At 35.7% G+C, this 11,068-nt stretch overlaps 1 protein-coding gene and 1 long non-coding RNA gene across 2 annotated transcripts; one reads left to right on the plus strand and one right to left on the minus strand.

Annotated features, from left to right (window-relative positions):
• Nucleotides 1-489: 489 nt before the first annotated feature.
• LOC108204690 (delta(12) fatty acid desaturase FAD2-like) lies at nucleotides 490-5,580 on the plus strand. Its single transcript, XM_017374253.2, has 3 exons — nucleotides 490-1,813; nucleotides 2,146-3,955; nucleotides 4,049-5,580. Exons 2-3 carry the CDS (start codon nucleotides 3,903-3,905, stop codon nucleotides 5,169-5,171), a joined length of 1,176 nt encoding a protein of 391 aa, XP_017229742.2. The 5' UTR covers nucleotides 490-1,813; nucleotides 2,146-3,902; the 3' UTR covers nucleotides 5,172-5,580.
• Nucleotides 5,581-8,881: 3,301 nt separating this feature from the next.
• Nucleotides 8,882-10,863, minus strand: LOC108204691 (uncharacterized). The gene is made up of 3 exons (XR_010290423.1): nucleotides 10,684-10,863; nucleotides 9,225-9,268; nucleotides 8,882-9,130 (listed from the first exon to the last, which is right to left on the minus strand). It is a non-coding gene; the product is annotated as an uncharacterized LOC108204691 (long non-coding RNA).
• Nucleotides 10,864-11,068: the final 205 nt, after the last annotated feature.

Consider the following 11,068-nt stretch of genomic DNA (forward strand, 5'->3'; position numbering starts at 1 on the left):
AATTTTTAGGGGAGAGAAAACTCATTCCCTTATTTGAGGGAGAAAAAGCCAACCCCTATAATGCCACATCATCAATATTACCTATAATATAACATATATTTACTCTAGCTATAGCTCTTCTCACATATATTACCTTAAATATTGAATAAATACTAATTTTTAAATTATAGGTAATAGGTATAGGTAAACCATTGGAGTACTTTAGGTAATTATTATTTTATTATATTTTAGGTATCCAATATAGGGATTACCCTTGGAGATACTCTTATTCACTAGGACAACCCATTCAAGCCCTATTTTCGAGGCTCTCTCCTTGCCCCATCCCATATTTTATAATAAACTTTTACCGACACTCTCTTTCACTCTTTATTTTATATTATGTTTTAATGATGAAAGTGAACTTATAATAATAAAATATTAAACATATAGTGAAAATAAGGCACATTGTTGTAGTTGAAGTTAGTAGAATATGTCTTAAACTACTATGACATAATTTTTTATATTATATGTAGGACTCCAATCAGGACAGGACTTGCTCTTGCGATCTTTTCATTGCTAATTTATTTTGAGTTACCACTTTTGTATTACTAATTTTTGAATGTCATTTATTTTCTGAAATTCATTAAACGACAGATCATAATCGATCGGAACATTAGGTGCATTAGGTGTATGCCAATAGGTTCTGAACCTGGGGTGATTACGTACAATGCGATTGTGAATTTTATTGGAACATTAGGTGTTTTCTTGATGCACACAAGGTGTTTGATGATGCGCACAAGGCGTTTGATAAATGATCGAAATCAATGCTTTTTCTTGCAGAATTATGGTTTGATACTAGTTTCAAAATCTATACTAGAATCAATGCGTTTGATGCTTTGAACCTGTTAAGAATGGTATTTCAAAATCTATACCAGTTTCAAGTGCTCTTGAGGCTTCTTCTGCTATTCGGCTTGCTCTGCTAGATCTTTGCATCCCGGTAAGGAAATCCACGGGCATATGGTAAGAAAAGGTTTGGGTTATGATTAAGTGGTTGGGAGTTTGTTGGTCGGATATGTATGCTAGGATATGTATGCTAATTGTTGCGATATAAATAAAGCTCGCCGTATAATAAACGACTTATTTCCATCTGTCTCTTATTTGCTGTTGGGGAGTTCTTCGATTGAGTTATATATGTTTGGATAACACTCTGTGGTCACCATCTTAATTCCTATGGAGTCTAGGGAAATTGCTTGCAGTGAGTTCAGTAGAGCAATGGTTTCTTAATTATTGTACAGAACAGTCATTCTCCGGTTCTCACTAAATTACTCAAATAATAATTCAAAGAAGCATAAGAATGGGTCCTAAATATACTCATGATTCTTCCCCATTGAGTATATCAGACATATTTCAGAACCCTACGGCTGTACTAGATTCTTTAAATGACAATGACAAATGAAAGGATGTGTTGGGGAAAATCCAAAATGTTGAGAATTTTCAGAGAGATTAGAATTTCTCGACGGGCCATGGTTCTTAAAATGTAAGATCATTCTTAAGTTCATCTATGGTATAACATTATTGTGTTTTTTAAGTCACAAATGTCATTCTCGATTATGTGTTTGTGAAAATTATTTCATGACGAGATTGTTTTATGATTAACGTGTGCTAAATAATAGGTCAAAAATGTCATTCTCCATCATGTATTCGCCTTATAATAAAGCCACTTATTTCCATTAATCTCTAATTATTTGTCATTGGGCGCTACAGAGTTAAGCCAATAGAATGGCAGTTCCAGAATCCAGTGCTTCTTACATGCATGTTCTAGAGACACAATGAGGTCATTCCCTTATTTCTTATCTGAGTCTATGAAAATTGCCAGTGAGTTTAGTAGTCCAACGAAAAGCTCTCCAGATTCGTGGTTTCTTAAATAATTAACACTTGTTCATGGAATCAAGCCTTGCTAAAGTTATACAGTATGATTAACGAATGAAATTTTGAAGATACACAAGAATGGATCCTAATTATAAAGAAGTGATGGAGATATACTAGACCCCCTTATTCTGAATAATGCCATAGGTTTTTTTTTTTTTTTTTGGGATAATTTCCATGCTCCCATCATAATCTTATACATTTGTTTTTCTTCTTTATACCACTTATGATCGTTGTCAGATATGTATGCCAATTGCGGCAAATATTGATGAAGCTCGCCATGTAATATACGACTTATTTCTATCTGTCTCTTATTGCCGTTGGGGAGTTCGACTCTTGAGTTAAGCCAATAAAAATGTCAGGTCCGGCGGTTTTATATATGTTCGGACAACACTCTGAGGTAACCCTCTTATTTCCTATGGAATCTAGGAAAATTGCTTGTAGTGAGTTCAGTAGAGCAATGGTTTCTTAATTATTGTACAAATAGAAATTCAAAGAAGCATAAGAATGGGTCCTAAATATACACATGTTTATTCCATGTTCAGTATATCATACAGCTGATAATTTTCCTAACCCTACGTGCGTACCAGATTCTTTAGAGGACAATGACAAATGAAATGTTGTGTTGTGAAAAATCCAAAATGTTGAGAATTTTCAGAGAGATTAGAATTTCTTGAGGGTCACTTGCATGGGGCATGGTTCTTAAAATTGAAGATCATCCTTATGTTCATCTATGGTATGACATTATTGTGTCTTTTCAGTCTCGATTATGTATTTGTGAAAATTATTTCATGACGAGATTGTTTTATGATTAACGTGTGGTAGATAACAGAATTAGTTTTTTCAGTCTAAAATAGCATTCTCGATTATAAATTTGCCTTACATAGAGCCACTTATTTCCATTAATATCTTTTTTGTCATTGGGGAGTTCTTCCACAGAGTTAAGCCAATAGAATTGCAGTTCCAGAATCCAGTGCTTCTTATATGCAGGTTCTAGAAACACAATGAGGTCACCTTCTTATTCTTATCCGAGTCTATGAAAATTGCCAGTGAGTTCAGTAGTCTAATGAAAAGCTTTCGAGGTTCTTGGTTTCTTAAATAATTAACAATTGCTCATGGAGTCATGGCCTTGACAAATGAAATTTTGAAAATACATAAAAATGAGTCCTAATTATAAAGAAGTGATGGAGATACACTGGACCCTCTTATTCCGAATAATGGCGTAGGGTTTTATTCTTTTTATGCAAGTAGTGCAAGCAATACACATGTTTCTCAGTGCCGGACTCTCTATTTTGGACGCAGGTACGGGAAAACGAGATAAAATATATTTTCTAAATTATGGATCTTCTTTATGTTTTTTAATTTTTGCTTCTATCTTTTACAATTTTTTTTTATTCAACTTATATGTGCTCATGAAATTGGTTAAAGTGTTTATATTTTAATTAAAAGATTTGACATAAAATAAGTGTCGTGCCTGGGTGTCCGAATATCGGACAGGGGTACATCTATCTACACAGAATAGCCTATTCTTCTTGAGGGTGACCTGAATTTATCATGTAGGGTCTAAGAACATATTGTAGTTCATCTATGGCATGACAATATCGTGTGTTTTCTTAGAAATGTTATTACTCCCTCCGTCCCACCAGGATGTTTACGTTCACTGTTTGCACGCATTTTGAGGCTCTTATAAAGTATAGTTCAAAAATATTTTTTTTAATTTTTCTTTTTTTGAATAAAAGTTTAAACGTCAAACTTTTTTTCAGGATTTTTAAAAAAAATAAATATATAATGTAAGTATACTTTATCGGAGCCTTAAAATGCGTGTCAAAAAGTAACGTAAAGAACCTGGTGGGACGGAGGGAGTATTGATTATATATTCATAAAAACTATTCCATGACACCATTGTCTTATAATTGCCTTGCTCAATGTAAATTTGAGTTTATTCATTTGCTCAAATGTATTAGTGTGCCTATATATACCTGCTGTTTAGTTATGCAATGAAACAACTGCAACAATACATTCAAAGAGAAGGGAAGGCACTGCAAGCAAGGTACATTCTCAGATCTTATGCTGATCCAGTTTTATAAGTTTTGTTCTTTTGTCAAATGAACTGTGTGTAATTATATTACTTGAATCTTTGCAGAGCAATGGATCAGATGTCGGATTCGGATAAAAAAGTATCAAGAGTTCCTGTCTCAAGACCCGAATTCACTATCAGTGACCTTAAGAAAGCTATACCTCCCCATTGCTTTAAGCGTTCTGCTTTTCGCTCTTTTTCATACCTTCTCTCTGATATCACCGTTTTCTTCTCTCTTTCGTACATTTTCACAACAATCATGACACAACCTATGCATCAAATCTACTTCTATATGACCTGCATTGTTTATTCAGTGATACAAGGCTGTGTATTCTCACGGTTCTGGATCATAGGCCACGAATGTGGTCACAGTGCTTTCAGTGAGTACAAATGGCTAGACGACACAGTTGGATTCACCCTGCACTCCTTCCTCCTGTTTCCTTACTTCTCGTTTAAGTACAGTCACCACCGCCACCACACAAAAACCGGTTCTCTTGAACAAGACGAACTAGACATCCCTCTGCTCAAGTCCCAAGTTCCATCAATTCACAAGCACTTGACCACACATCCTGTACCAAGATTCTTGGTCATCACTCTGGTTTTAATCTTCGGTGTGCCTCTATACTTGCTTGTAAACTTCCGTGGTCGTGCTTATAATCAATTCGCCTCTCATTTCTATCCGTTTAGTCCAATGTACTCACCTAACCAACGCGCTCAAATCTTACTTTCTGACACTGCATTACTCGCCATGCTCTATGGACTATACACACTCGTTTCACTAAAAGGATTTGCTTGGATTGCTCTTGTTTACGGAGGACCACACCTGGTTCATACTGGCATGCTTTTCGTCGTGGCCTTACTCCACCACACTCACCCTCTAGTACCTTACTATGATTCCACAGAGTGGGATTGGCTAAGGGGATCATTGTCTACCATTGATCGAAACTATGGAATCCTTGACACAATCTATTATCAAGCAACCAATACTCATGTAGCACATCATCTCTTCACATCAATCCCACATTACCATGCAATGGAGGCCACCAGAGCAATCAAACCGATACTCGGAGAGTACTACAGGTATGATGGCACAATATTTTACAAATCGCTGTGGAGTGCTATTAAAGAGTGTGTCTATGTCGAGGAAGATGAAAGCAAAGGGATTTATTGGTATAACAACAAGCCCTGAATTCTGATCCAGTGGCTTTATATCATAAGAAATATAGCTGTGTTGTTCAGACTTCAGATGTTGGTAAATAAGCTTATGCATATATGTAATAGTTTCATCGTATGTGATAGAATAAATATGGGCGGGATTGAATATATGACGGGGTTAGCGGATTTTGTAATCATCATTGAACAATGAAGAAGAATATGCGGTCCTTCAAGAATCGATACAAATTATGATCCCGCTCTTGCAGATATTTCCATTCCAACCAATGATGATGCTAAATAGTGTGGTTAAGGCTATATGTTGGGGAGTGTTGTTGTTTCGACTCTTGATCAGGCTCGAAATTTATGTAGAACATATAGTAGTTGTAAGCTGATATACTTTGTTGTCAAAGAAAATAATAGTGTGTTGTCTTTCTTCTCTTGTACACCTGCTCAGTAGAGTTGGCCAGACGAATCGAATTAGCGAATCAGCTTGATTCGATTCGTCTCGTCTTGCCTCGCGAGATGGAGGCGAGCCGTTCACGAGTTGGTTCAAGGATTCACCTGGAGCTCGTCTCGTCACGTCCGGCCACCTCGCGTCCTCGCGAGATGGAGGCGAGCCGTTCACGAGTTGGTTTCAGGCTTCGCCTGGAACTCGGCTCGTCACGTCTGGCCACCTCCAGTGCTATCTACTTTAAAATCTTATCATATGTCACTTCTTTTGAAAATGCTTGTCAACTTTTGTCTTACTCCCTCCTAAAAAACACTTGTCTATTTTTTATTTTTGAGCGATTAAATTGATCGATTTGACTGAAATTTTCATATATCATACGATTATAAAAAATTTAGAAAACTTTACTAGTAAAAATATATGTATAGTTTACTTTAAAATGTAATTTCTTTTGGATTTCATAAAAAATAATTTATAAATTTCAGTCAAAATTTGTTCAATAGAGCAATGGTTTCTTAATTATTGTACAGAACAGTCATTGCCTCACTAAATTACTCAAATAAATTAAATTATGTATTTTCTACGAATAGAAATTCAAAGAAGCATAAGAATGGGTCCTAAATATCATATGGCTGATATACCAGATTCTTTAAATGACAATGACAAATGTTACGAAAAATCCAAAATGTTGAGAATTTTCAGAGAAATTAATTTCTTAAGGGTCACTTGAATGGGGCATGTTTCTTAAAATTGAAGATCATCCTTATGTTCATTTATGGTATAACATTATTGTGCTTTTTCAGTCACAAATGTCATTCTCGGTTATGTATTCGCCATATAATAGAGCCACTTATTTCTTATCCGAGTCTGTGAGAATTGCCAGTGAGTTCAGTAGTCCAGTAAAAAGCTTGAATTTTCAGTGCTTATTCAGTGCTTATTTCTTATCCGAGTCGGTGCCTATTCGGTGCTTGAATTTTCAGTCGGCTGATAATATTTTCAGAGCAAGATTCCATTCTCCTTGAGGGTGACCTGCATTTAGCATGTAGGGTCTTACAACATTTTGTAGTGATTATATATTCATAATAACTATTTCATGACACAATTGTCTTGTAATTTACCTTGCTTAATGTAAATAATTGAGTTTATTTATTTGCTCAGATGTTTCAGTGTGCCTATAAATACCTGCTGTTCAGTTATGCAATGAAACAACTGCAACATCACACAAGGTACATTCTGAGATTACCTCAGCTCTTATGTTGATACAGTTTTTTAAGTTCTGTTCTTTTGTCGAATGAACTGTGAGTACTTATTTTACTTGAATCTTTGCAGAGGAATGGATCAGAAGGCGGATTCGGATAAAAAACTATCAAGAGTTCCTGTCTCAAGACCTGAATTCACTATCAGTGACCTTAAGAAAGCTATACCTCCCCATTGCTTTAAGCGTTCTGCTTTTCGCTCTTTTTCATACCTTCTCTCTGATATCACTGTGTTCCTCTCTCTTTTCTACATTTTCACAACAATCATGGCACAACCTATGCATCGAATATACTTCTATATGACCTGCATTCTTTATTCAGTGATACAAGGGTGTGTCTTCTCACGGTTTTAGATCATAGGCCACGAATGTGGTCACAATGCTTTCAGTGAGTACAAATGGCTAGACGACACAGTTGGATTCACCCTGCACTCCTTCCTCCTGTTTCCTTCTCGTTTAAGTACAGTCACCATCGCCACCACACAAAAACCGGTTCTCTTGAACAAGACGAACTAGACATCCCTCTGCTCAAGTCCCAAGTTCCATCAATTCACAAGCACTTGACCACACATCCTGTACCAAGATTCTTGGTCATCACTCTGGTTTTAATCTTCGGTGTGCCTCTATACTTGCTTGTAAACTTCCGTGGTCGTGCTTATAATCAATTCGCCTCTCATTTCTATCGGTTTAGTCCAATGTTTTCACCTAACCAACGGGCTCAAATCTTACTTTCTAACACTGCATTACTCTCTATGCTCTATGGACTATACAAACTCCTTCTACTAAAAGGATTTGCATGGGTTGCTCTTGTTTACGGAGGACCACACCTGGTTCAGACTAGTATGCTTTTCATAGTGGCTTTACTTCACCATGCTCATCCTCTAGTACCTTACAATGATTCTACCAAATGGGATTGGCTAAGGGGATTATTGTCTACCATTGACCGAAACTACTGAATCTTCGACACAATCTATTATCAAGCAACTAATACTCATGTAGCACATCATCTCTTCACATCAATCCCACATTACCATGCACTGGAAGCCACCAGAGCAATCAAACCTATACTTGGAGAGTACTACCAGGATGATGGCACAATATTTTATAAATCACTGTGGAGTGCTAGAAAAGAGTGCGTCTATGTCAGAGGAAGACGAAAGCGAAGGGGCCTATTGGTATAACAACAAAGACCCAATCCAACATTAGCTTATAATCATCTCATCTCACACAGGGCACCGACTCAAAATATCATTGACATAAAGTGTTTATATGAGTATTTAGAATTCAATGCACTATCATGATAAGCACATGTAATTAAACTTCGATTACGTGTGCATTTCAACATCTACTCTACAACCCATTAGACCTGTAAAATTTACGCCAGGCACAATGATCATTTCGTATTGAATAGTTCGTATTGAATAGGGGAAAAAACATGGTGACCGTGAGAACTTACATTAAATCAATATAACCAATATAACACATGATGTAGATATGATACTGTCAAACAAACAGAGTAGGGTAAAAATACTAGTTAAGACAAGGGCATACACTAGTCCAGTATATACATTATTTGGCTTCCCAGAGACATTTTGTCAAACAGGTTAGGACAGTGATCGCTCAAACAATACGTTACAGTAATCTTCACAAACCAATTTACATGTGTGTGCGGGTGTGAGAGAGAAGGGAGGGAGAGGGGGATATAGAAATAGGGGGAGAGTAAGAGAAATAATCAGGAGATTAATCGGATAAGTAATTAAAAAATTAATAAGATAATCTCGACTGCTCTTTCGGCTTATTTTTCTACCAGATCTCACGTTCCGGTACGGAATTCACGAGGATCCATATCTGTTTATAAATTAAAATCTGTCGTATATAGTATCGATATCAACAATTTCAGCAGAAGTATTACTCAAAAATTAACAAACTCCTCAATCCAAACCATGTTGAAAAAGACCAAAGAATCAAAAGACAAAATATTCAAAATATTCAAAATGCTAGGGATATGAAGACTTGAACATCACATAATAATAAAATCATATCACACAAACAAACTAATATAAACTAAAGTGATTTAATTATTAATACGCATTTCATGATTATTTATCAATTAAAATACATGAGCGTCAATCACAGTTTGTCTTTTCATACCCAGAACAAGTGTTTTTCTCCTTATGCACATACATAATCCTTTTTGGAAAAACCATAAAACTCTCCGTGATCTGATTTATTTTTGCCACTGTTTGCGACATTTCCGTCTCATTCCAAGTCATGCAACCCTGAACAACACCTATGACCCATATATACACAATATAAGGATTCTGTATATGCTTTTATTGATTTATATTTGTAGCTATAAATATATATACAGAGAGATGTCTTACTTGATGTAACGATGAGAATGAAGAGCACCACAATTATCTCCATTCTGCACAACCAAAAATTATTATATGTGAAATTGGCTGTGTCAATATATATGCACACTCAATCAGAGGGTATTAGGAAAGAAATAAATATTATATTTGCAGAGATTGAGCTAATCATATTTGGAAAATGCTAGGTATTCCAGAAAGTTAAACTGATCCCATGAAATGTTACATCTTTCTAATGGACACAAATCAGTTGCTCTAAGTTAGGCACCTGAGTGCTTTGCATTCATTTGGGCAACCATCATACATCTGCTATGATTCAAAAATGTCGACTTCTTTTGTTTTCTCCTCCTTCCTTGTTAGAATGAATTTTCCTCTAATTTGGTGTTTGATATTCCTCAAAACAGTGAGCAGACAACATTAGTTGCAACATTAAATGGTACCATTCATTTAGTGGATCCCAAGTCTAAAAAAGTTTTATGTTCTCAGGCAACAGGGGGCTACTTTAACTTCATATCACACCCCCTGTCGAGTGTCGAACATAACGAATCTGGACCTTGACCTCTTTACTAGATGGATTGTGGAGATGACTGGATGTTGTATGCGCACACTAAGCTTGGCAAAATGGTGTGTCCTTTACTCTTACTTCTGCCGCTCAACTGCATTTCCTTTATTCTGGATCAGACCCCAGTACAGAACCTCAACATTTTAAACCCGTAAACCTATCACAGCATCAACTATGCACCATTCATGTGATTATTACTTTGTTTGAATTCATATTTCCCCTCTAGTCTCATCTAACTATCTAAGTTTGTGCAGAACCAACTAAAACCAGTTTCAAGAGCTACACTCTGATTAGATTAGATATGTGGCCCGAGTTGTAGCAGTTTATCATTAGCCAAAGACCCAATCCAACATTAGCTTATAATCATCTCATTGCACACAGTGCACTATGCGGAAGGAATATAATTAACTAGATGCAAATAATCAAGAAAGTGTTTATATGTAAAACTTTGATTAGGCGTGCTTTTCAACATATACTCTACAACCCATTAGACCTGTAAAATTTACGCCAGGCACAGTGATCATTTTGTATTTGAACAGGGGAGAAAACATGGGAACCACGAGAACCGACATTAAATCAATCAAACCAATATAACACAAGATGTGGACACTCAGGAACCTTATGCACTTATTATCGCTACCTGCAGATCATGACAGTCATAATACATAGATATGATACTGTCAAACAAACAGAGTAAGGTAAAAATATTAGTTAAGACAAGGCATACACTAGTCTAGTTGATACTACATTATTTGGCTTCTCAGAGACATTTTGTCAAACAGGTTAGGACAGTGATCGCTCAAACAATACTTGACAGTAATCTTCACAAACCAATTTACATGTGTGTGCGGGTGTGGGATAGAAGGGAGCGACAGGGGATAGAGAAAGAGATCGAGGAAACAAACTCACGTTCTAACTTCTTGTCCGATCAGCTATGAGATGGAGTAAACATACATGTATAATAATTTTATTACTGCATTATGTAATTTTATAAGGACAATGCTTCAAGAATATATAAAATAATTTAGTATTTTGATTTTTTTTAAAGAATTATATCATTTTTACGTTTGAATCTGAAAAATCACTATAAAACATAACATGATATGTTGTTTTAAGAGTCCAATCATATATGAAATAATGTTTATGATTTCAAAACGCTAGATAGTGTAGTGTTAAGAAAAAAACAAACATAAAGCGTTTTTAGATTGCTCAATAATAAGTAGGGTCATCTTTTTCCGACACTAATATTTTGATAATTTTTTTGAAATTTGTGATATTGAAGTCGACACCCTAG

The sequence above is a fragment of the Daucus carota genome, chromosome 1 (assembly GCF_001625215.2).
Source record: "Daucus carota subsp. sativus chromosome 1, DH1 v3.0, whole genome shotgun sequence".
In the NCBI taxonomy this organism is placed as follows: domain Eukaryota; kingdom Viridiplantae; phylum Streptophyta; class Magnoliopsida; order Apiales; family Apiaceae; genus Daucus; species Daucus carota.

Excerpts from the sequence above, each read along its gene's own strand:
- LOC108204690 (XM_017374253.2), top strand. The coding sequence starts at position 3,903 with ATGAAACAACTGCAACAATACATTCAAAGAGAAGGGAAGGCACTGCAA. Across the intron at positions 3,956-4,048 it reads GGGAAGGCACTGCAAGCAAG|AGCAATGGATCAGATGTCGG; the intron begins GTACATTCTCAG and ends GAATCTTTGCAG.